A 27,603-nucleotide genomic window follows, 5' to 3' on the forward strand; every position below is an offset into this window, starting at 1 on the left:
CACCCTGTAAAAGACCCATATTTGTTATTTTTGTAAGTTTTCCTTCTCATCAAACTTCAGTCAAATGTTATTTTATTGCCAGATACTTAAGTCTTACCTTGCCCATTGTTACTGCAGTTTGAACTCTGGCTGCCACAGCATCGACCCTAGCACTCATTCTCAAGAAATTGATTGCTTGGTTTTTCTGACGGATTGCATTTTCAGCATGTATTCTTGCAACTTCTGTGTTGCCTTTCTGAATGGCCTGTTTTAGAGAGAAGTGAAACTGTTTTGAAGAAAAACAGCAAACTAAGACACTGCTGAAGACAAAGAGCTTAAGTACAGCTATTTTTAAAAATTAAATGATAGCAAATTAACTATAGTCTATAAGCAGTTTTAATTAGCCTCTTGGCAGCTAATTATTATAACAGTTAAGTAATAATTTACAATCCTATTCTCTTTTAATCTCCTGATTAGAAAATACACATGTATAAACAGTTTAAGAAATTAGAGTATGCAGGATATGGCACCTGCTTTTAATCCCAGCTTTCAGGAGGCAGAGACAAGCTGACTCTGAGTTTGAGGTCAGCGTTGTCTATATAGCAAGTCCCAGGCCAGCCAGGCCTACTCAGTAAGACCTTGCCTAAAAAAAATACAACAGAAAGAAAATAAAAGTTAAAATTGCTCCTAATTAGATCGCCATGGTATTTTCCTTGGTAATATTTTAGTTCATACTATCTTAACATGTAAGCATATTTATTACTATATAGTTTGTAACAAAAGCAGGCACATAAATACACTGTGTTGAATCTTATTTTCTCTCATGCTAAAAATGTCACTTTAAATTAAAAACATAACTACATTATCATTTCTAAGGGTTTCAGTGCACAAATGTCACTGTAGTAAAAGAATTACTTATCATATATAAAATGGTTCTAGATGTTACATAGACATTAAGCAGTTTATGTACGAGTTTACTGAATATGCATATGAAAACACTGTAACAGGAATCCAGACTTTTGCTGGTATAGCATATCAGATCAGGGATAAAGCTAAAAGAAAACCAAATTCATCTAAAGAAAAAAAATCATTAAGTCGTTCAGATAACACAACAAAGTGAAATAGGTACTACAGAAATGACAGAAATTCAATAATGAGATCCCATTTCTTCAATAAAATAAATAGCAATTTTATAACTCTTTCCTAGTATACACACACAGTAGTAAAGCTCTCTCTCTCTCTCTGGATGCAAGGCATATATTCAAATTTAATTATACTCCCTATGATGCTTATAACAATTTTCTCTTTGGGAATAGCATTATTGCTTTATTCACGTGCTATTATTATTGCATTTCATCATGACCTAAGAAGTAAAATGTAGAGCCTTTCCATGAGATGGTACCCATACCTGACATTGCTTGGGTAACCAAGAACCTGGGACTAGATAGGTCAGGGACCTAGGGGGAAAACCAAATACTACTGTCCTACTAGAGGGATGTAGCAATAAAATGTCTCCCAATGACATTCTGGCTATAGTCATGGATCAGGGCCTTGCCCAGCCATCAAAAGAGAAGCTTCGTCCTCCAGCAGACAGGAACAAATACAAAGACCCACAGTGAGACTTTATACAGATAGTGACAGACCTTGGGACACTCAGCCCCAAATGGGATATCTCTATAGAACCCTTCCCCTCAGAGCACAGGAAATCCCTTGAAAGAGGAGGCAGAAAGAGTTTAAGAGCTAGTGGAGATGCAGGACACCAAGGAAACAAGGTCTTCTAAACACAATAGGACTGACTTACATATGAACTCACAGACACTGTGGCAGCAAATCCAAGGCCTGCATGGGTCTGTACCAGATGGGGTCATTCCCCCAGGCCCAACCAGAAGCTAGTTCAATTGACAACCACTTCACAGACACTGTGACAGCAAGTCCAAGGCCAGCATGGGTCTGTACCAGATGGGGTTCTAGAGTTGACAGAAGTGGACACATCCCCCCAGGCCCAACCAGAAGATAATGCAAATGAAAAATTAGTATCCCCTAAGGGAGTCTCATTAGGGAAACAAACCACTCTGAAGTGTAGGCCCCATGCTCAGCAGTAGATGGCCAACACAAAACAAACTCAAGGGCATCTTTGGACACTCTGTCTCTTAATGTAGTATCCAAGCATCTTATTAATCAACACTGTACAGGTCCTTTGCATATATATATTGATTTCCAGTTTTGTGTTTTTATGGGATACCTGTATGTGTGAATGTATGTGTCTCTTTATCTCTACGTGTTTCTTGTGCTTCTTCTTTTTTCTTTTTGTGTTGTTCTACTACACCTTGTCTGTTTTATCTTACTTTAGTTTATTAGTATTCCTTAGATGCTTGTTTTCTAATGAGACAGAAATGGGCTGGATCTGGATGGGAGTGGAAGTGGGAAGGAAGTAGGACGAGTTGGGGAGCGGAATCCATAATCAGGATATACTGCATTCATGAAAAAATTACAATAAAAGAACAAAAGTAGTACCTTATTGAATTTCTTTGATAAAATGGGATTAGGGATATGCTCATGAGTATATGGGGATAAAGGAACTCATATACTGTTGATGGGACTGTAAAGTACTCCAACATTTCAGGAACCAATATGGAGGTTCCTGAAAAATTAAAAATAGAACTAGCATATGGTCTGGTTTTACTACTCCTGAGTATATACCTGAAGTCAGCATGCAATACTGTTTACTGTGATATTATTCACAATAGCCAACTTATGGAATCACTTTAGATGCCTACCCATGGATACATGGAAAAAGAAAATACACACACACACACACACACACACACACACACACACACACACACGGGAGTACAGTTCAGTCATAAAGAATGCAATTATGACATTTGCACAAACATGGACAGAAGTGAGCATCACAATGGCAATTTTAATAAGCCAGATTCAGAAAGAGAATGCATATTTTCACTCAAAATCAGAATCTAGGTATGCTATTAAAGACATGGAAGTAGAATGAGGCAGGAGGAGGGAGGAGGAAGGAAAGTGAGGGTATCAGAGAGGAGATAAAGGAGGAGAGAGGGAGAAAAATTAATGCTGGGAAGGTGGTTAGGTGGGGAGATCTGGGAGAATTTGGGGAAAAGGAAAAATATCAAATTACATTACAGGATAAGCATTTAATACAAAAGAAAAACTCATAATGAAACTTATTATCTTTTATAATACATAAAGTAGTTTATAGTTTTTTCTGAATATGTTGCATGTATTCATCTTTTTAGACATTTCTAATTAAATAGCTATGTATCTGAGTCATGTAATGTAACTTTTCCTATCTTGATTAGTATTTTATTTTATATGTGATTATAGTTTTTAAATATAAGTATCCCTTATTTATTTTACTATGCTCTAAATGTAATTTTGTACCTCAAGGTAATTTCTTATGGTTTTGAAATATCTAGTTTTTTTAACATCATTGATCTATATTTCTACTTCTTTAGAAATATTTTAGTTTTGATATAGGGTCACCTTAAATTACCAAGGGTAGCCTTGAATTCTCTGTCCTTTTGCCTGAGCCCCCTGAATAGCTACGACTATAGGCATGTACTACACAAAGGTTTGCCTCTCATTCAGGTATTACCTTCCAGCAATAATTGCTTCTTTGATTGAAGCATTTTTCTCCTTTAATATATTCAAGGTGTTTTTGTTTGCTGCCTAATTAATTTTGTGCATTTTAGGTAATTAAAAATTCCTACAAAAGAAACACCTATGTGAATACAGCATTAAAGTGGAAAATAATATCTTATATTAAAGAGACTTTCTTTTAACTCAGTTATTTTTCTGAGGGCCTAGCAACTAGCAAATGCAAGAAAGCATTTTGAACACTGGGAATTTAATAGTGAGTCCAAAAAGAATTCCTGTGTTCTTTTGGAACATACAATCTATATAGAGTCTGATAATAAGCAAAACAATTAAAATAGAAAATGGCAAAGGTGTGTCAAAGATTGGCACACACCTTTAATCCCAGCTCTTGGGAGGCAGAGGCAGACTAGCTCTGAGTTCCAGGCCTTCCAAGGCTACATAATAAGACAGAGACAGCCCTTTTTCCCCCTCTCAACAAAAGAGCAGTGGGTGTCAGGAAGAGAAATGAAGATATAGCAGTAAGGAAAAAGGGCTCTGAATTTGAAAGAGAATTAGGAGGTATGTGGGATGACTTGGAGACAAGAAAGGGAAGGGAGGGATAATGTAATTATAATCTAAGCTGTTTTAAAATTATTAAAAAAGGGTTAGGACTGTGATTCTTGAAATTTCAGAGTCTGATAGGGTTGTTTAACATAGTGAGATGTGAGGAAACACATGAACTATAAAAAGGTTTCTATCTTAGCTAGAGGAAGAGAGAAAGGCAGTCATATGGATGTCTAGCACAGAAGGCAGAAAAACACCAGTGAGTGTAAACAGGGTACTAACACAGCAGGAAGGTCCACACAAATGACGTTTACATAAGGGGCAATCAGAAATTAAGTCCATAATAAATCAGATATGGCTTAGGAGCCATGTAAAAACTTTGACGTTTTACTTGGAGTTAAGAGATCAACACAATTCTGAGCAGAACACTGACATGATCTGACTTCCTCTAGTTGCTGTGTTAAGATTACTTTTATGGGGGTTGAGGGATGGAGCTCAGAAGTTCAGTGTCCTTGTCTAACAGGAATAATGGTTATTGGGCTCGATTCCTAACACTGGGGGAAAAAACCCCTAAAATAATACCACTATGGGAACAGGGTGAAAACAAAGGCTAATTGGAAGCTTGTTTGCAATAAGTGAGCTAATATAAGGATGGCCTGGGTGGAGCTAGGTACACTGGACTTAGTGAGAAGTAATCAGATTATAAATACCTTTGAAAACTTTCCAAGCTTAGATGCAGTGTATTAAACAAGAGGTTAAGCATAATGCCATTCTAAGGCTATTTATTTTTTTCTGAAAGACAGAAAACGCCTTACAGACACACCAGAAAGGCTGTACTGGAGGACGTGACAGACGGAGCCCTATTTCAAGCTTGATTTTTTCCCCCCAGTCATCCAAGCAGAAGCAACAAAGCAGTTGAAAACAGGAGTCTTCAGGTCAAGTACTCAGGCTAAGCTAGAGTTAGCCATCACCATGCACATGTAGCTAGAAGACTAGATGAACTCACCTCTGGAGTCAACCTACTTTGGAAATAACAAAAGAAAACATCAATAGCAAAATGGACTTGGAGTGGGCAGTGGTGGATGTGGCTTTCTAAAAGCTACAGTACGAAATTTTAAAGGAAGAAGTAATGAACCCTGACAAACACTATGGATGACTCTTACAGAATGTGGATTAACAACTGGCTAGACCCGGGCAGTGGTGGTGCATGCCCGTACTCCCAGCACTCGGGAGGCAGAGGCAGGTGGATCTCTGTAAAATTGAGGCAAGCCTGGTCTACAAAGCGAGTTCCAGGACAGCCAGGACTGTTTCATAGAGAAACCCTGTCTTGAAAAGCAAAAACAAATAAAAGAACTGATTGGATTGAGCAGTACAAATAAGTGTTCTTGGTTTCCATTCAGGTAGAGGTTTAAGTGTAAATGAACAAAATAAAAAACAAAAAAGTTAAGTAGGAGGGATTAGAGTAAACAAAAACAAGGGGGCTATTTCAAAGGGGTTTGCAAGTAATGGAGAAAAAACAAGAAAGGTACTGGGGACAGAGCCTGGTGGTCAATTATTTGTCTAGTACCAAAACCAAAATAAACGAACAAAACATCCCCCTCCCCCACACAAAAACCCTCACACAAACGCTAGCCATAAAGCACAAGAGCATCAAAGGGCGGAAAAGGCTCTTACACAAGAGCTTTGAAAGATTTCAAGCTTTAGTTGACGCACAGGAGAAAAGTGATAATGTAAAATGGAGTGGTATGTCAGTAATGATACCTGTAATAGGCCTTAGCAGAGAAGAGGAGCAGACTCCCTTTAATTCTTAGAACCATGGTCAGTTCATCTATTTTTTTTTATTAATATTTTTTATTTTCCAGTTTAAATTTAGATAAGAAACAAGGTTGCTTCACAAGTCAGTACGAGGTCCCTCTCCCTTTCCCTCCCCTCCTCCCGTGCCCTCCCCCCATCCCTCCCCCCCCGTTATCCCCTCATTCTCCCAGGGAGGGTGAGGCCCTCCATGGGGGTGTCCATAGTCTGTCATTTCATATAGGGCAGGGCCTAGACCCTTCCCCAAGAGTTCAGGGTGAGAGTGCACCTCACATTGTTGGATGGGAGTCCAAAGTCCGTGTGTATACTTGGGATGGGTACTGATCTACTGCCCAAGGCTCAGTAGATTCCCTAGGCCTCTTCACTGACACCCCCATTCAGGGGGTCTTGATCAGTTCATCTATTTTTAAAGGAGGAAAAGGACAGGCCATGGCAACTGAGGCAGCTATCTATAGTGATCAAATATTGTAAATGAATTAGAAAGCAAGAATATCAGTCAAATTTGAGAATGAGAAAGGGGAACTGAAGTTTACAAAGAAAGATGGCATGATATAGTCATTGAAGTAAAAGGTAGAATAAAGAGATTAAGGAAATATATTGTAACCCACTGCCATATCATGGTGATTCACTTAAGTCTTTTCACATCTGATAATTTGGAAAGATGTAAAAAGAATCAAGCATGCTCTCATGCAGCATTGTTATTGCTAAAATAAATCTTAAGGATACACTCAGAGAACTCCACAAACATTTATATGCAAGAATTGGGTATTTAAAATATCAAAAGAGCTGGGCAGTGGTGGCATATGTCTTTAATGCCAGTGTTAAGGACGGGGACCTCTGTGAGTTCAAGACCAGTTTGGTATACAGAGCTAGGACGGGGACCTCTGTGAGTTCAAGACCAGTTTGGTATACAGAGCTAGTTCTAGGGCAGGTAAGGCTGTTACACAGAGAAACCCTATCTCAAAAAAAAAATGAAAACCAACAACAACAACAACAACAAATCCCAAACCAAACCAAAACAAAATAAATAAACCATGTATCTATGTCTCAAAAGAATTAGAACTGGAGATACAGCTCAATTGTTGAATATTTGCCTAGCATGTGTAAGGCCCTAGTTCAATCCCCAGTACTGCAAATAAAGAAAACATCCAAACAGCCATTAACTAGATATCCTTATATGGAGGAATAATTGAGCAAATCATAATATATCCACATGACAGAACAGTGTTTTATAAATAGAAAAAGACTGCAGATATTGCAGATAATTAGCTAAAGGCATGGGGGGTCACAATAAAACTAGGAATACATAAGCCAATTTTTATCTCCTCCAGGTACTAACAGCTGAATGTCTATTGTGTATCAGGTACTAATGCTAAAACATTTATTCCCTACAGGTAGTAGGACACAAAAGAATAAGTGAAGTGTATATCATATGTAATAAGTGCCTTAGTGAAAATAAATTTGGTGATCTAATGAGAACACAGGGTGGACTGAAGTACTTTCAGCTAGGTAGTTAGGGAAATCACTTAAATGACTAAAGGGAACCAATCCTACGAATATATGGGGAAAAATCTGTCCAGGAAAAGGCAATAGTTAAGCCTAATGATAAGGCTGAGTTATATGTGCTGGAAATTGAAGCTGGGTCCTCTGAAAAACAGCAAGTGCTCTAAACCTCTGAGCCATTTCTCTAGTCCCTCAACAGCTTTTCAATTCCTCACTCTGCCTCTGTTCCCATCACTACTTCCCTAGCAAAGGCAGCTCATTGTTTCTTAACAATCACCATCCATATTTTGAACAAGAGCAGAAAATGTTAATTCAAAATTTCCCCTTCATCTGTATTATTTTGTTTCTGAAAGCTTTTTTTTCACAATTTATTTTTAAATTTTCATACATGTATACTATATTTATAATATTCTCCCTTTGTCCAGCTACTTCTGTGTCCTCCCCATTCCCTCTCAGCTAAAAATGTTCAAGTGCTTGAAAGTGTGATTAAAACTGGAAAATGCTTTAAGGCTCAAAAAGATAAACATCTTATATTTTTCTAGATTCTAATAGCTAACTCTGTGTATTTTGGTTGGGGTAAGTATGTGTAGAGGCCAGAAAACAGAAAGGGGTCCATGAAATAGATAACAAGAGGCTTTGAAGGAGGTGTGGAATGGGAAATGAGGGAGGAGCAGGGGGAAGAGAGTCAATCAAAACTTAAATGTATAAAAACGCTGTAAGGAAACATTAAATTTTAAACTAATAAATAAATTAGTAAATAACAAATCAAAAACCCTTTCATATAGGCAAGCCTTAAAACTTATTCATCACTGTTTTGTGAATGATTGGTATGTAAAATGAATAGAAGATTTTTAAAAAATGAATCAAAAGAGCAGCTTAGAGCAAAAAACTGGCCACAAAACTAAAAGGCAAACCAACAGTAATAGATACTATTATTTACTCATTTCTGTTGCAAAGCTAATGAAAACTAAAAGGTAAACTCACAGTATTAAATCTGGTTGCTACTGCCTATTTCAAACATTGATTATGAGTTTTGGACAAGAGATAAATCATTAATTGAGCACAAAGTTACAACCAAGTGTAACAGATGTAGTTAATTGTTTCTTCCTCAGTTTGTCCAAGTAGTAAGCAGTTTTCACACCTAACACTCATGTCATCCTAGGCAGGATATAATTTTCATGCCCATTCTAGCTAAAGCATTAACAAAGACTGATGATAACTGGTTCTTGATTCCTTTCTCACTCAGTTTACCCAATTTAGTCCCTTTTCCAAGGCATGCAATCCTTTCCCTGACCTCTGGATTTGTGAAAAGGTCTCTTAACCTTTCTTGCTGTTTCTAGTTTTGTGTGGGAATACACATTAGGGCAAGAATCCCAGCTGTGCAGTAACAGTATGAGCTTACCAGCAACCACTCAACTCTTGCTGTAGCACAAAAGATATGCAGGAATTAGGGTTGCATGTTCTTGTTAGATCATATGTCTGCCCCTTTATGATACTGGTCACTACAAGAGGCTAGTTCTCATAGTCTAAAGAAATCAGGCTATAACCTCTAGCCCCAAAACTCTCTCCCTGGGACAGAGAGTTGAGATGTTCCTCTGTGGTTCTGGTGGGTTGCTTTACACTTAATTTATAGTTCTCCTGGGACCTGGCTCCTCCAATATTCTCACAATGTAGGCTATCCCAGAATAATGCTAAATCAAGTGGTATTCCTTTAGAGCTCACACCTCCCCATTTGTTAGGGGATTTCTCTCAAAGCTCTTTTTTGAACATGCCCCCACCTATCATCCTGTCCATAAAGGCACCCTTTCTTCTACATTCAACCATCCCTTTAAAGGAAATTTCTCTGTAGGTTTTAAAGGAAAGTTTTCTTTTCCTTCAAGACTCTGTTTTTAATGTACTGTACTGTTCATATTCTCATGGTCTCCTGCCTTAAGGTCTGACTATAGCTCCAAGGCCCTCACTCTTAATAAAGCTAATTTTGAAGGGCAACTATGTGTCAGCCTCTTTTGTGAACCAACAACTATGGTGTTTCTTTTATCTAACATTTCCTATAAAACTTCATTTACTAAAAGAGTGCAAGATGGATCAAAAGTATAGACCACACAGTATGCTTGATGACTTCTGCTATACACATTCATGTCAGTATTTGACTGAAAGACCCTACCTTAATGAATAAAGTAGAAGAGAGATCTAGGATGATTCCTGACATCAATTTTGTATTTCCACATACATGTGCGCACACACACACACACACAAATATGTGTGCCTACACACATATAAAAACAAAAAATGGAAAAAAAAGAAGTTTCCATTTTAATATATTCAAAATGCTTTTGGAATACAGATTTGTACTAACAACCTATGTTTAAATTTCCATGGAAAGTTATTTTGATACATTTTACTTGTAAAAATATAAACAATGAGTTGGAACAGACTCAGAATATAAACAAGGAAGGATGAGGAATAGAAAACTAAGGAGGGATTATAGGATTAGAAAGTACATGAAAATAAAATGTAAGAAGGTAGAATATTTTACACAATTAATATGGTTGTGCTTTCCTGGGTCTTGATAAATTTAAAAAAATCACAATTTATTCTTATTAAAATCCTCAGCATATAAAAATACTTGATTAAAAATGTATTGGCTGTTTCTCTTTTCTTGTTAGAACTGAACATGTATTTTTAGAAAAGGATGATCCTATTACAAAATTTGACACAAAACACCACTGTTTGCACAAAGAGTCTAGGGACAGTAATTGACATATATTTATTATATATAATGATGGGTCCCAAGATATGTTCAAACAAGTATATCATGCAATTTGAGTCTATTCATGTTCCACATTCTCCTTCATGCTCACCCTTTATGTTAAAATCAAAGTCCACATTGTTTCTATCTCTTTCTCTATTTTCATTCTAATTCTCTCAAGTAAGAAAGGACAAAACGTGCGAACAAAAGTAACTCAATTTAAGAATGAGATTTGTCCAATAAGGAAGTATCTGAATACCTAAAATAACACAACATTAAAGGCAGAAGTACAGCCACACGTAACCCAACTCTGCCTGGAGCCTGAAGAACTCTTATTGTCTCAACCTCATAAATATCCCCCAGGTAGTGACCTCAACCCGTGCTGTGATCCCAGAAAGGTAACTTGAATTTGTTAGAGGAAAATGTAGGAATACACTTGAATATACAGATACAGGAAAGGATTATTTGAACAGGACTCTCATAGTGCAAGAATTATAATCTCCGGAAATTAGAAACAGCCAAGATGCCTATCATAAAATGAAAGGATAAATAAAAGGTAGTATGTTTACACATTGGTATCTTTTTTTTTCCAAGACAGCTTTTCTCTGTGTAACAAACCTGGCTGTCCTGGAACTAACTCTGTAGATGAGGCAGGTCTTGAACTCACAGAGATTCGCCTGCCTCTGCCAGGATTAAAAGCATGGGCCACTATGCCAGGCTTACAAAATGAAATATTAACTATTTTTTTTAAAAAGGCCTCTTTTCTCCAGCAAAGCAAGAGGCCCAAAAGAAAGCCAAAGGGAAGAAGATTCCTCCCCATGAAAACCCAAGTCTATGTTTTGTCTCAAGGCCTTTGCTTTTCTTTCATTCTATATGTCCTATTCCATGTCTGGCTGGCTGACTGACTGACGGTTGACTGACCTTAAGCATTTTACTGTCTTTCTCCCTCATTCTCTCTGGAGCCTACATTCCTCCTCCTACTTATTCTCTCTGCCCCTCAGCCACACATAGTCCTCTAGCTATTGGTCATTCTGATTTTTATTGGACCAATCAGGTGCCCTAAGTAGGCAAGGTGAAACAGCAACGTATCTTCGCCTAGTTAAACAAATGCAGCATAAACAAATGTCACACACCTTTACACAGTTAAAGTAATGATTAATAAAAAGACCACAACCAGTCAGTGTGAAGAATAAGAGACCACAAAGTGCTCAGCCCAAAATGATGTATCACACACCCTCACTCCAAGGCTCAAGGGTCACTGTGAAAGTGTGGGCAGAAAGATGAAGAACTTGAAGTAGTAGATGAGAACAGTGAAACAGAATTGTCTAGATGTGAGAGGGAACTCACAGACACTACTGACAGCATGCACAACACCTGCACAAGATCAAGCAAGAAAAACTCCCAGTCATGATTGGGGAGGGGATCACAAAGTCCCATCTCTGGGGGAGGAGCTGTACACAACTGATGACCTCTGGTAAAAAGTCAGTTTTCTTCAGGGATGTGGCCCAAGAGGTTGTGTGCCAGAGGAGAGCCCTACACTTATGCACATATGAGCATCACCAAGTAGATTTTGTGGGTTTAAAGAGAATGCAGAAGAAATTCAGAGGGAATAATGGAAGGGATAGTGGAGGATTTCTCAAACAATAAAAGGAAAATCATGTAAACACATAGTTATGAAAACTTATTACCATAGCATGCTTAAAGATATTATCCTTCAAAAGTTTTATTTCTAAACCTGGTACCAGCCTTAGTAACTTGGATTTAGGGAAAATATCCAGAACTTCTAAAAATGCCTTATAATCTAAGCAATAAATGGCATAATAAAATGAACAAAGAGGTTTCAAGAGATAAAACTTTTTTTAAAGGTGCAGATAATTAAAAAGATGTTTAACATTTCACCTTAGCTGCCCAGAATTGCTATCACTAACTAAACATCATTAAATGCTAATGAGGATGTGGAGAAAATGGAACCCTTATATACTGATAGGAATGCAAATTATTTGAGTCACTATGGAAATGAACATGGAGGTGTCTCACATAAGAACCAGTCACTCCATCTCTGTGGATATATTCAAAGGACTCCAAATCAACACATAGCACAGTAACGTCCAAACCCACATTTACTGTACTAGTATTCACAATTGTCAAGTTATTGAATCAGGTTAGGTATCCACCAACAGATTTATTTAGCGATAAAGGAGAATGAAATTGTGTAGCAAGGTGGTGGTGGTCAGCTTTAATCTCAGCATGTGGGAACTCTGAGTTCCAGCTCAGCCTGATCTACAGAATAAGTTACAGGACAGCCAAGGCTACACAAAGAAATTCTGTCTCATAAAAAATATGCATTCAACTGAACAGCATCATAATAAGTGAAATAAATCAGACTCCGTATAAGCCTATTTGCACTCATTTGCAGATCCTAGTTCTTATATACACAATTCAAAACTGCACATAGGGCATGAAAGTAGAAGCCAGACTATCTGAGGGTAATGAACAGGAGTTGGAGGGGAAATAAAAAGAAGGCTTGACATGAATACTGTCAAAATACATGATGCGCCTGTTTGAAAATGTCTGTGGAAATCATCAGTATTTACAATGAACATATAGGGGTTAAAAAAGTTTCAATATGCCTGAGTTGTTTGTGCAAACAGTGGTATTTTGTGTCAAACAACTAATTTCCTTTGAGAGATCTGGAATTCTGGCATATTCTAGGCAAAAAAGTCTCAATATAACTGATTACTAATAACACCTCCAGAATCCTGTGTCCTGAGCTTCTCTGTTAGGCAATGCTTCACATGAGTTATGACTAGCTGAAGAAATTAAGCTTTTCCCAATGTAACTCCACTGAGAAAGGACACTAGGGACTGTGAACTTGGATCCCAAAGACTACCCTAGAGGTTTCTTTGCTGAGTCTGCTTTTCATCCTTTTTACTATATCCCTAAGGGAAAATACCTGCTGTGTCCTGTGACTCCTGCTAGGAAACATAAAACACTATACACACTAATTATATATGCAATGTTTAGAAAGTATAGATGTGAAAATCAGATAAAAGGAATATTATTTTATACATGAACTACTCAAGAAGAATGAAATTAGCTAAGGACAGTTTTATTTGCAAGTAATACAAGAGTTATACATTTGTTAAGCTATATTTGCACATATAAATAGCAAAAGTTTAACCATAGTAAAGAAGGCATTTTCGACTACATAGGATAATGATTTCTCCTAAGACACACTATACAATTAACTATCCTTCTATATCTATTTGTACTTCTTTTGTGAATTAAGAAAGTAAAAATATTAAGAGCACTCTACCTTTTTAATCTTGGCCTTTTCAGCTTTTTCTTCTTTATCACATTTCTTGGCATTCCTATTAAGTTCTTTTGCAGCAAACTTCAAGTTAAATAGGTGTTCTGAAAATATAGGTTAAGGCTAACTAGTCAAAAAGTCATTTTACCAGCATAAAGACCCACAAACTTGATGCTGAAACCATTACAAAAATGATCAGATAATATTACGATCTAAGTCAATTAATCACAAATTATCTAAGGAAAGAGAACAAACTATTTCTTTTACATTTTCTTTCACCCCAAATCCAGAAGATATGATATTAATTACAAATTAACTACTCTGGAGCTGCTTTGTAGACAGCATTTAACCAATTTTAATGCCATCAGTAATAAGGCATGTCAGTATTATTTACTCTCTGAAATGATGTCATGAGAACACATCCTCATCAGTATTGCATTGTTGCTAACAACCAACCTCCCTTGAAATAGACTGGCAGTGTCAAAGTCATGAAGAGCAAGGAACAACTGAACATCTGGCACAAACTGGAGGCCACAGAGACAAGGTGGCCGACTACATGAAACATTACTGGAAGCTCTGGGAAACTACCAGTAGCCCCTATTGAGAGACCACAGCAAGAATGTGGGAGGCAGAACCAAAGCAGAGACCATGCTGTGACACTGCTTTCTAGCTGGCTCCCCAAGGCTTGCTCAGCTTGCTTTCTTATTATCACCTGGGGCATCCTGCCAAGGGATAGCACTGCAAAAGGTGGGCTGGACCCTCCCACATCAATCATTAATCAAGAAAATGCCTCCAGGTGCTGCCTACAAGGTTCCCTCTTCCCAGATGACTAGCTTGTGTCACTTTGACAATGAAACCAGCCAGCACAGTAAAACACAAACCTGAGGAAAACCGAGAAGAAAATTAGCTAACTGGAATACACATCTGAATTATAATGAGAAGATAAACAGCAAGAGAAATACACTAAAATGGCCTTATACTATCTGCAATATTTGGGCTAGAGAGATCGCGTGGTGAAAAACACTGCAGGCCCTTCCAGAAGACCCAGGTTCAATTCCCAACACCCAAAAGGGAACTCACAACTGTCTGTAACTCCAGTTTCATGGGATTCAATGCCCTCCTTTGGGCTCCATAGACAAGAGGCATGTATACAGGATACAGTATACATGCAGGTAAAATACTCATACACATATAACAATAATATAAGAATAAAAAATTTTAAAAATCTGGAATCTTAGGTAAAAAATCAGTGTGTGAAAGACCGTATTTAAAATGAGAATTGTGAATATCCTGTAACTGATGAGCACAATAAAATAGTTAAGTGGCATAAAAATTCCAAACAGCCAAATAAATATAATTCACATCTAGGTGCATCATAGTAAACTTCCAAACATCAAAAAGATTAAGATAACCTTAAAAGAGCCACAGTAAAAGTTCAATTTTACAAATGATATGGCCAAACAGAGCAGAATTTTCAAACAAAACTCTGCAGTAATTATCAAAGGATTTATGATCATATACTATTCGAAGTGGTAATAGTCTATCAAACTGCCATAAATACCAATAGGTAACACTAAAGTATTGCTTCTATAGAGAATCTAGGGTTTGGTTCCTACGTGTTACACTTTCATCAACTGATGTATATTTAACTTTATTTTATGTGCATTTCTGTTTTAATAACTCCTGGTTAAAACATATTGTTGATTCATTAATATCAAATTCTTAGCTAAGAATACTATAATTCATGACTGAAAACTTACCTAATATAAAAATCTTACCTACAAGGCACATCACAGCCTTTGCATACTAAAACCACTAATCAGCACACCACGGTCTATAGTTGGGGACTAGTTTAAATAGAAGAATTACAAACAGAAGGCACACAAATACAGAAAACGTGATGGTAAAAAAAGAAGAGAAGATACTTGCTTACAGCACAAACATTCATTACCTTTCCTAAGTAGGAAATAGGAACATCGGGGGAGTTCTAATGTTTACTAATCTAGGCAGGTTGTGGAATAAAAACATCATTTATGCTGGTTTCCCACAATTTACCATGCAGGCAAATTTGCAAATACAGAATGTTTCAATAATTAACTTAGCTTCTCAAGAGACTAAAGCAAATCTAACAAAAGGTTTGATGAGCACAGAATTATATCCAGGAAATGCTGGTTAGAGAATTGAGATGTCCAATTTTAAGTTTAAAAATGCAGAACATAAACAGATGATGAAAATACCAAAGACAAAGGATGGGGTGAGTTGAATATGTTAAAACCTTTGTACCATTCACAAGTAAATTATCATTCATTAAATTTAACACTAACTATGCATGTTAAAATCTCAAGGGTATTGTTAAAGAAATAGTAGGTAACTTCCAAAGTAATAATGGGGAAAATGGTGTGAAACATCTACAGACTCAAGGAAAGCAGCAAAAGGGTAATGAATCTAGAGATAAAAGGCCAAACAAATTATACCTTGAGTAGAAACTTTCCCCAAATGTGAGCTGGCCAGATCGCTCAGTGGGAAAAGTGCTTGCCTAACAAGCCTGATGACCTGAGTTTTATCCCCAGACTAACCCATATTAAAAAAAAAGAGTTCCATTCCCAGAGCCTACCTTAAAAAGCTGCATGGGGTGGTATGCATCTATAATCCCAAAACTCTCTTGCTGAGAGATGGGAAGAAAAGACTAGAGAATTGGCCAGAAGTTCTTGGGCCAGCTAGGCTGGAATACACAGTGCAGCAGAAACAGTAAGACCTTGTCTCTCTAAGGTAGATGGAGAGAACTGACTCCCAAACACTGACTACGGACCTCTACATGTGTACTGTAATGCACACACAAATAATAAATGAAAAGTAAACAAAATTCAAGAAAAAGAAACTTTCTCAAAATATCATGATAGATTAAAAAATAATGAAGCCAATTATAGACTTGAGTTTAAAAGGCAAAGACGTTGTTGAACGATAAGATGGCAAAAGACAGAAAAAACACTATTCTAAAATGAGCCATGAATTTATTAGTATCAATTATAACAACATAAAGTCAGTAAAGTATTAGGAATTAAGAAACAAGGCTCATCATTTGCTTTCTTCATGCTTTTCTGCTAGAATCTAAAGCTAAAACCAAAAAATTTAAAAAGTTGTGTTTGGCTGGGTAGCAGTAGAACACACCTTTAATCTCAGTACTCCCGAGGCAGAGGCAGGTGGATCTCTGTGAGTTTGGGGCTAGCTTGGTCTACAGAGTGAGTTCCAGGACAACCAGGAGGGTTTCCCAGAAAAAATCCTATCTCGAAAAACCAAACAAAAAAAGTTGTGTTTGAAATTTCAATAGCTATCTACCTATAACTAAAAAGGAAAATTGTCTTTTATTTTTAGTATTGAGTAACAGCAAAATGACTGGAACATGACTTAGGAAATATAGTTTATTGGGACTCTCTGCCACAAAGGAACACTGAAAATTAATGATGTAAACGTTCCCCACATAAAATCAGGAAAAAGATATAATAAGCTCCTAAAGAGCATAAGAGGGCAAAAAAGAATCAAACAGGGGAAAACAAAAATATAAAATGATAAAAATGTCCAAAGCTAATTTCTCTGTAAAATCTGACATTTGCTGTGTAGTAACTAATCAAGCAAAAAGGGGAGGCATAAATAGAATAAGCAAAAGGAACATAACTAAAAAGATACTTCATAAAATAGATAATACTAGATCAATGAAGAAATGAATTAAGTCTCAATAATTCAGAATTTCTGATGTAAAGCTTTAGAATATTTTCACACTTAAATCGATGTCACAAGAACAGAGGTGATGGCATTATTGGAGGATTTTGCCAAATATTTAAGAAAATAGCAATTCTTACCATGCAGCAACTTCCTGAAGGACTAGGAAAAGGAAAGAATACATTTTATTCTTGAAACAAGACTTTAATTAAAGACCAGATTCACTCATCAGCAAAGATTCAAAACTATGAAACACAATATTGGCAATCATTATAGATGGGCAATATATTATATTTGCTTCATAATCATGATGGAATCTAGAGACAGGTTAACGTTTTAAAAAGGTAAATCTACCCTTTTTATTTACATTTGATTAAGGAAAACTTAAGTAAAAATACAAAGGAGGGCCATAAAGATCCAAAATTCAACTGATAATCAAATAAACACAGAGATAAGCTATTCATGGTGGAATTCTAAAAACAAAAGTGCATCTAATCAAAAATCTAACACAAGCATCAGCTAGTTAGAATTTGTCTTAAAATCAGTTACAAAAGAAATAAACTAGCCGGGCGGTGGTGGCGCACGCCTTTAATCCCAGCACTCGGGAGGCAGAGGCAGGCGGATCTTTGTGCGTTCGAGGCCAGGCTGGACTGATAGCCTCCGAAACAATACAGAGAAACCTGTCTCGTAAAAACCAAAAAAAAAAAAAAAGAAAAGAAATAAACTAACATTATTTTCTGATAATATATTTGTATCCCAAGAATTTTTAAATTGCATATATTCTCCAACACAACAACCCTATTCCTAGTTATTTATCACCCACTATTTGCCAGTCTACACAGAACATATATTAAAACAACGATCAAGCCGGGCGGTGGTGGCGCACGCCTTTAATCCCAGCACTCGGGAGGCAGAGGCAGGAGGATCTCTGTGAGTTCGAGGCCAGGCTGGACCGACAGCCTCCAAAACAAAACAGAGAAACCCTGTCTCATCAAAACAAAACAAAACAAAACAACAATCACAGTGGTATTCCTTATAATGATAGGAAAGGTAAGTTCAATGTCATCACTAAAAGAGTAAATAAATAAATTGTGATTTATTACTATATTGGAAAACTACAGTTATGAAAATTGTTTTTGTTTGTTTTTAGAGACAGGGTTTCTTTGTATTGCTTTGGAGTCTGTCCTGGAACTCATTCTGTAGACCAGGCTGGCCTGGAACTCACAGAGATCTGCCTGCCTCTATTTCCTGAGTGCTGGGATTACAGGCATGGGCCACCACTGCCAGGCTGAAAATGTTTTTTTTTTAATACATTAATGGATCACAACTAACATTTTGAAAAAAGTAGCAATGACACTGCATATATACCATTTAAATACATGAAGTATATCAATATACCTTAAGGGTATTCATGTCTGATGTAATATATAAAGAACTGAAATCATAATTGTCAACTTTTAGATAGTGGCACCTATAGTAACGGAAAAGACGAGTTTAATTGATAACGTTTATAGCATTTCTTAGGCCAAATAGAAGGCTCTGGGGGAATATTTTATTTTCTTAACTTTCTAAAGAGGAGAAGGGTTAATGTTACAAGATTTACAAAAGGAACTCAGAATAAAATGGGTGACTTATTAAACAGCAATATAATTTCAAACGGCAATATAATTTCTTGAATAATACTATGCCAAGTAAACACTAAGTCACCCATTTTAATAGAGAAATCTATTTAGAAAGTATATCAAAAGTTTGTCTTTAAAGCAGCACACAAAAGTATGATGTGCTATTTGTACTGCTTTTCTGTATTATAGCTTTTCAAAATTCATTAGAATTCAAAGAATTCACTGTATATAAAGAAGTCTTATTTTAAAATAGAACTCATCTATTTACTACAGAAAATTTGTGACAGTTCACTATTTCAACTTGATAGTAAGGTTTCTAAATACAGTAGTTCAGAAGCTATTTTATTACAAATGCCACAAGCCAGATTATATAATTCTTGATGAACCAAAGTAGGGGCTGAAAAACAAACAAACAAACAAACAGGCAAAAGAAAGAAAAGTAGTGTTTCCAGCAGAGTACTAGGCTCTCATGAGAGATGGCTCCGTTATTATTAGCATTTGCCACTCCTGCAGAGGACCAGAGTTTAATTTCCAGCACCCATGCCAGGTAACTCACACTTATCTTTAACTCCAGCTCCAGGGGATCTGACACTCCTGTGGCCTCTGTGAGCACCTGCACTGATGTGAACATACCCAAATATACATGCACACAATTTAAATAATTACAAATGTTCTTTTTTAAAAAGTGTCCCATTAATAGCTGACCTAACATAAAAAAAGGTGGTACCAACACCACAGAGTATGTATTTCATAAGTGGCATTATGCTTTTACCTTTTTGGCTTTTTAAGTTTCCAGCACCTTGATTACTCTTTTGTGTGTTTTAGGGAAGTAAATTTGGGACCAAAGACTAGGGTGAGAGCATCTGAACTAAAAGCAACTTTAGAGATAATCTTATTAATTTGAAAACATATACATATAGATGGATATGCATAGAATAAGAGGAACTCAAATGCAGTTTATCTCTTTGGTCATATATTGCATTTTAACTATTACGGTGAATTGTTCAGAATTGGCCTTTAAATGGTACGGAAAGGAAGACCCAGGAATAACACTTACTACTTCTTGTAAAAGATAGCATCCTGTTGATGCCATGTGCCATAAATAAATTATACATGCACTGGCAAGGAACCAATTTAATGATACTGTAAACACACTGGAACTAATTCCAGTAAAGTGGCTCCACCTTCCATTAAATCTTCAAGAAAGCTGATCTAACTGATTAGAATCTCCTTGACTGTGGAGGGCTTGGAATTTTGCAGATTCAGGGCTTACTTACAAATTCTCTTGGGCTACATTTACCCCCCCTTAGCAGCCATTCGTTGACCACCACTGCCTGACCTAACAGCCTGTGACTAACAGATAAAGCTTTTTGAAATGTAGTAACAGACCAGAGGCTTCCACCAACCAAAAGGCTAAGAGTGTTCTCAGAGAGATCTGAGGCCTATAGCTGTGATTTTCCCACTTTGCTGTAACCCACCTATCTGATGTCTCCACTGATAGATTGTAAGGGTCTTGATTTATAACTTCCTTCCGTTACCATTTAAAAAAATGCATTACACTATCACCACATTGGAACATGGAATGTGGGGTAACGTGAATCTATGTTCCTAGGCCATGGTTACTCATATTAAACTTCATAATTTACTATGCCATCCCCTTTAAACTGAGAATGGTTGTTTACATTGCCAGTATCTTGACACAAAACACATCAGTGTATTTATCAATGCTGGCAAGTCTGATACTAGTATGTAACTTGTTTTGTTTTAGGATTAAACGTTATTCATAAGATCTGCAATGACTAAAAGCTATTTTTAAGGAGGTAGATATTTTTGTGTATCCCGAGTGATAGCAGTCCAGAATTCCCTTTTTGACCGCAGAGTATGTCCAGTACTTACTATCTACACCATTGGTTCATAACCTCCTTCAAGTTAAAACACCTAGAAAAAAATCATTGCTACAGACAGTATCACCAGAAAAAAACACACATGGTGAAATTCAAAACTGTGCATACAATTTGAAAACATTTAGTAACTCCACACACGAACATTCATCTGAATCCATAGGAGTTCCCTTGCATTGGTATTTATCTTCATGTTTGAGTGACCTCTGGATCCCAGATCCAAAGCTGCTCAAAGATGGAAGTGGTACCTTTAACCTCATTAATCCACTAGACAGGTATGCAGTTTAGTCTATTGCCTCCAATCCTTTTAAAATTTCTAAGAAAGAGCTAACAATTTCTAAGCTATTCAAATAAATTGTACTTCAGTGTATACAATTTTGATAGGCATTACGATTTCTTTTTACCTTGAAAATACCTTTGTAGGGTTGAAAGGTCAGATAATATGCTTTCCAAAAGAGTCAAGTGGGTGACAGAGGATGTATGCCATGCCCTAACTCAGTTTTATTTCCCTTTAGAACTGGGGGGGGGAGTAACACATCTTCTGATGAATAATTCAATGCTGTTCACCATACGGTAACATTAAAAGTGCACTACATTCATTAGTTTTTTAAAGTGCAGTAGAAACTGGGCCTGTCTGAGTCATTTATTCTTTTCATGAAATGACCTATCTACACCCTTCCTAAAAGGATAATATTTGAATTTTCGGTGTATTTAGCAAGTTATGTTAGCAATATTTTCTGTGTGAAATTAGAAATAATCCATCAAAAAGTTTAACTGCATTTCAGGTTTATAAACTAATGAAACAAAAAGATCTTGTAACACGAGCTACTTTTGTTGTTACCACCTTGGACTGGAAATAAAAGCAAATTACTCTGTTTTCTCTAATGGCAACCTCTGGTAGAAGTAAGAATTACAGCAACATGGATTTGCTGCGATGGAATTTTAGGAGTGAAAAACAATTTCGTCTTCATTACGTCACCAGGCACCTTCACTCTTGGCCCCTACTGTCTAAGTGGCCACATAGGTATGGCTGAGGGATTTCACTGCTTTAGGAATGACCTTACTTTCCTCAAGTGTTAAATCAGCATGCAGCCGGAGGAGAAAGCAAGCACAGATCGTTCGGAGCGCTCCCAGCAATTGCTCAACCTCATCACCAGTCACCTGCACCCAGAAATGGACAGGTCGCCAAAAGTTATTTGTCTACGTGGTCATTCAAAACCCACATCTCCGCCCCCAAATCACAGGCAAACTTGAGCCGCCTCCCCCCTGCTCTGGCACCATTCCCTGTCAATTTCAAAGATGCCAAAACTCCCGGATAAGGCAGGTGACATAAGTCCTCAACAAGAGGTGGTAGGGGCTCAACCATCGCGTCCCTCCACAGGCTTCCCGGACCCTCCCCACATTCTAGGATGGCGGCGGCGGCGGCAGCCGCAGCGTGGAGGGAAAAGGAAAAAAAGAGAAACCCGGAGGCTGGAGGCCAACCATCCGCGCTAGAGCGCCCTCACCACACTCGCGGACCAAAAAAGGTCAAACCCCTGGGCATGTCCCCTGCCCCTGTCCTCGCCCTTCCCCGGCCCCTGGAGCCCCGGTAGCACCTCCATGGTCGGAAAGGATACTCTCCAAGTTCGACATGGTCTCAAGAGCTCGCGGCCCGGGAGCGAGGGAAGGGGGTCGCTGACACTTGGAACAGGGCAGAGGTGGCCGCCGGTCACGGGTCGCGGGTCACAGGTCTCTAGGGCGCGCGGAAGGCGGCGGTTGTGCACCGCTTCTGGGGTTCGTAGCCCACTTCCTGTTTCGGTTCGGAACCCGTGGTGGGTGGAGTCCCGCGAGCCAGAGAGGCGGGACTGGGACGACGCCAAAATGGCTGCGGTGAGCAACAGCGGTTAAGAAGGGATCCGGACGCTTGGGGGCGGTGGAGGGCCGAGAGCGGACGCTTAGGTCCCGCCCCCTCAGATGCTTCACGTGCGCTCAGGATAACTGCTTAACCTGGTCCGGCATCCCACCAGCCTTCTAGTTCTTTCTTTTGTCAACCGGGACTCTTCCGCCCCACCTCGTCCCTCAGATTTCACACTGTCCGTGGCGCCCCCATCCCTTTTTCTCAGAGCTTAAGTCTTAAAGGATGAAGACAAAGGTATAGGACTTTTAAAGTACTTTTTAAAAATTATAAGTGTAAAATAACGGCTTTTGAGGGGGTTCGTGTGGCTGGTAACGTTGAGGTTTTAAGTAGATATGAGCCTTGGAGTTTTAGACTTCAAGGGAAAGGGGGAAGAGTAAGACTCCGCTTACAGGTAGTGTTGCTATGAAAGACATTTTCACACTAGTTGGATTCTTTTAGTTTTTTTTTCAGCACAGATGATTTATTATATAAAATTAATATAAAATCGTTATAATGGGTGGGAGTGCGTTGTTATAAGCAGAAGATAGTGCTTGGCGTTTTTACATAAGACTAACGGAAATGTCTAGAGGTGAATTTACTAGATGTCCTCTTTGGACTTAGGAAAAGAGGGAAACTTAAGCATTATTATTGCATTTCAATTTCAATATCATAGAAATTACATATACTAAGGTACTACTTTGAGAGTTGGTGTAATTATCATCATTGTTCAATCTCAGAAGTTCGGTATTTACTGCATCTTTAAATTCAACCTGTGGAAACGTGTGCAATGTCATATACTTTTTTATCCTTGGGGCTACTTATTTTTTAAAACAACTGGCTCTAAAAGTGAATATTGTGTTAATGGTGGTTGGCCATAAGTTTCAGACTGTTTTCTAACTATGAATTGAACTGTCGGTGCTTCTTTAAAAGGAAAAAAATAGAACACTCAGTACAAGACTCTGAGGAAGTACAGTATAGAAATCACTTCGAAAGGCAGAACACTGTAAAGATTATTTTTAGGTTTGTATCTCAGTTTATAGTTGATGAACAAGACTTAAATTATAAAGCTTAAAGCTTTGGAAATTTTGTCAGTGTTCCATGTAAGTAAAACAATTGTGTTTCTGTGCTGGAAAACTAAGTTCGGGGGATAAAGTAAAGATGTGTTTTAGAAGACTTGGCCTTAGCACTTACTATTTTTAACATACTTTCAGTAAAACGATAGCCCAATCCACCAAAATTTAAACATTTCTAAACATTAAAAAGCTGTGAAGTTGTTAGTTACATGTATGTAATGTGTAAAAATTAATCAGAAAATTTTAAATGTTTTCAAATTATAGCATTTCTCAAGAGGCATCTTCTTGGGATAAGATCATTTTTTAAATAAGATGTTTAGAGACAGCATTTTCCATTGCTGTCTGTCTTAAAAACAAAATCTGTTATATAGTCTGTACTAAATAGGATTTTTATTTTGTATAAGGTCTTTGCTGTTTTGAATCCCAAAGTTACCCTCATATTTTTCTTCAATATCTGAGTTTTTAAAGTGAGTTTTATATAAAAAGTAGTTTAGTTAGAGAAATTAAGCTGTTTAATGTATATGTGTGTTTAGTTGGAATGACTGGCTGCTGTGGAAAGAAATGGCAGTTAAGATTACAAGGCATATTAGAAACATACAGTAAATAGACTATAGCTTGAATTTTTATTAAGTGTTCAATACATTTTAAATAGTATTTATAAGATATTTGCACCACAGTTTTCTGTGTATGACACACAAAGTAATTAATTTGTGACCTGCCAGCCAATTTAAGGGAAGAAACCTATTTTCTACGAGTTTTCCTGTGTACACTTAGTATACTTTTCTAGCCCTAACCCTCTTTTCAGAAGCAGCCTCTTGTTTGAGTTCATGTTTAATTTTTACCATCTTTACAAATAGTTTTGCTATAGTGTTTGCATTTCCAATCAATGTATAGCCTGCTTTTGCATTTTCATATATGAATGAAATACAGCTTTGTGCTCCTGTCTTGCTTTTCTAGTTCATCATAAAGTTTCTCAGTTGTGTTAAAATATATAGTGGTGATGGATTTATTTTGCTCCTCTAAAGTGTTCCACTATATGAATTTACCATAATTTATCCATTTTCCTGATGATGTTAATTTGGGTTGTTTCTAGGCTGATGTAGCCTCTAGGAATATGTGTTCATTTAGCATATATTTTGATAAATGGTAACTTGCAAAATGCCCAGTGATGTATGCAAAAACAAGTTGTAAACTTAGGCAAATTTATTTACTCATTTTATTATATTCACATTTCTTTTTGTTTTGGATAATCTTGGTTTTTACCTATGTTCCTGCCTTTCTGCTGGGTGTAGCAAAACCCACTTTCCTGTCTCAACAAATAGGTTGCTTTCTTTTTCTATGGTTATCCCTAGCTTCTTTAGGGGCCAATTAAGTATAAGGATTTAAATCCAGCAACCTAAGTCACGTGTGGATAAGTAAAGCATGGTTAATTTCATCTGCTTGTACTTGGAAAGCTGCGCTGTAATTTCTATGACTTTCTGCTGGAATAATGGAGATGTAAAGAAAGAGTGAATACTGTGTCCTGAGATGATTCAGTAGCTACTGCATGTGGTAAAACTTGGCCTAAATGAAGCTAATGTGGGAAATTATAATAATTCCTCAGGAAGCTGAGTGATTTTCATGACTAATCATGATTAGTGTTATGATTGAGTTAGTTACATGACTAAGGATTTTAAATGAAAATATTTTTAAAATAATCTTAACCACTAAAATTTCAATATTTGATTTGGCTGCTTTGTGACAATGTTTTGTGATTTTTTTAGCAAATTACTTTGAAGTGACTAGAAAACTTAAGGGTTCATTACAACTAATCCCCATTGAAATAAAAAGAAAGGAATGCTCCAGGAATGAGAATAGTGTAGATTTATATAATTTTTCTCAGATTTTCCTGTCCTTCTTAAAATTGCAGGTGGATAAACCTAACTTATATGATATAACCAATTTGGAGATGGACCCAAATGTCTATCTTCTGTCTGTATTTACAAAGTGGAAATGAATATTCCAATATATAGTCATAAATTCTTTATTGAATGTACTAGCTTAATTTAGATAGAATTTAAAAGTTTACAAAATGCCTCATGTTATTTCATTTGGTAGTTCATATTCTGTGATAACCTGGTCAGGTATTATCAGCATCCTTACCAATAAGAAAACATGAAAAAATAACAAGAATGATACCCCCTCAAAAAAGATAATTACTGAAGTAGGTTGTGAACAAATAGGGTTGCTACTACTCTCTCTCCTAGGTCTCTGATGCAGTTCTTTTGAGTATGTACAGCATGTTGTACAGGAGTGCAGGAGGAATCACAAGTGTTGAGACCACTTGTGTTGCTTGCTTTTGCTGTTAGGTAACCATTTACTAAAAGAGTAAAACGAATTATTTCAACTGGTGTGCAATCCTTCCAGATTCTCTATAGGCAAATAAGTTCTGTTCTAGAAATGCTAGAGGAGTATAAGCTGAGAAGTTTTCCTGCTCATAATAGAAAAACTGTTTTGTTCTGCCATTTCAGATTTCATTTGCAAATTGTACTAACAAAGCACCATTCAAGTAACTGATGAAAGAGTTTAGAGGTACTGAAGAGATAAAGCTCTATTTGATAAAGCAAATAGAAGACCAGATGACAAATAGTTTAAACACAAGCAGTATGGTCGGTCAGGTGTGGTGTCACAGGCCTAGAATCCTAGCATTCAGCAATTTGGTCAGGTATAGTGTCTCAGGCCTAGAAACTTTAGACTCAGGAGTCAGAGATAAGAGAATTGCTGCAAGATTTGAGGTCTGCTTGGTCTATGTAGTAAGGTCTAGACCAACCAGGGCAACATAGTAAGATAATTTCAAAAAATAATTCCTCAATTAAGTAACACTAACAAAACTAATACGAACAAAAGGAATAGGTTTGATTGGTTGACATAGGTTACCTAAAAAGAATCATTCAGTTTTTCATTAGGAAATGAGAAATGAAATCCTGAGACAAATGAAAAGTTGATTTTAAGATTCCAGTGACTATAAAGAAATAAAAATAAAGCCAAGTGTGGTGGTGCAAATCTTTAGTCCCAGCTCTTGGAAGGGAGAGGCAGGTGGATCACTGAGTTTCAAGGTCAGTATGGTCTAACTGGAGGGTTCCAGGACAGCTAGGGTTGTTACACAGAGAAACCCTGTCTTGAAAAACCAGTAAATAACAAACAAATAAATAAATTACATGTAGATATTTATATTGTGTGTATTAAGATTTCATTCTTGATGGCTGGTGGTGGCACATGCCTTTAAAGCCCAGCACTCCTGAGGCAGAGGCAGGTGGATCTCAGTTCAAGGCCAGCCTGGCCTAAAAAACAGGTTGCAGGACAGCCTCCAAAGCTACACAGAGAAACCCTGTCTTGAACCACCCCCCCAAATGATTTCATTCTTACTTAAATAATAAAGGGTGATATTTGATGATTATATTATCTATATATCATCAGAAGAATGGTTTTTCACTAACCTCTGATTTTCACAGAGCAATCAAGTCTTTAAATTTTCCCTCTGTCAGGAAACCGTTTGAATACTTGAATAATCAAAATAAAATTACACTTTATCACTAAAAGACTTGATTAATTCTTAAAAGATGATATGATAAGAAAGATGACAGCATTTTCTGTTATTAGAGATACTTTATACTTGAGAATGGTTCCACATTAATTTTAGAAATTGCATGATTGAGAAATTGTTTAATATAGGCATAAATGTGCTGAGAAACCCATTATTAAATAAACCTTTTCTTTATTATTTTATCATGCAGGCACTGTATGAAGAAAATTGTTAAGTGGAGAAGTAAAAAGAATTTTTTGAACATTCAAATGAAGACAAAGTAAGGAAAGAGCTCTTTAAAACTGCCTCATATTCTTATATTC

At 37.0% G+C, this 27,603-nt stretch overlaps 2 protein-coding genes across 2 annotated transcripts in view; one reads left to right on the plus strand and one right to left on the minus strand.

Moving 5' to 3' along the window:
* Positions 1 to 22,585, minus strand: part of LOC101830367 (charged multivesicular body protein 1b-2) — a 45,871-nt gene extending 23,286 nt beyond the window's left edge. The window contains exons 1-3 of the mRNA XM_005082997.4: positions 22,386 to 22,585; positions 13,536 to 13,633; positions 98 to 244 (exon numbers count right to left, since the gene is read on the minus strand). Of these exons, the coding sequence (XP_005083054.1) occupies positions 98 to 244; positions 13,536 to 13,633; positions 22,386 to 22,401 (261 nt within the window). The 5' untranslated portion in view covers positions 22,402 to 22,585. The remainder of the gene's footprint in view (positions 1 to 97; positions 245 to 13,535; positions 13,634 to 22,385) is intronic.
* Positions 22,586 to 22,622: 37 nt separating this feature from the next.
* The window catches only part of Tent5d (terminal nucleotidyltransferase 5D), a 59,344-nt gene continuing 54,363 nt past the window's right edge, over positions 22,623 to 27,603 (plus strand). The window contains exons 1-2 of the mRNA XM_040744328.1: positions 22,623 to 22,900; positions 27,492 to 27,560. The gene's annotated coding sequence lies outside the window, so the exon portion shown is untranslated. The remainder of the gene's footprint in view (positions 22,901 to 27,491; positions 27,561 to 27,603) is intronic.

The sequence above is a fragment of the Mesocricetus auratus genome, unplaced genomic scaffold (assembly GCF_017639785.1).
Source record: "Mesocricetus auratus isolate SY011 unplaced genomic scaffold, BCM_Maur_2.0 Super-Scaffold_100003, whole genome shotgun sequence".
In the NCBI taxonomy this organism is placed as follows: domain Eukaryota; kingdom Metazoa; phylum Chordata; class Mammalia; order Rodentia; family Cricetidae; genus Mesocricetus; species Mesocricetus auratus.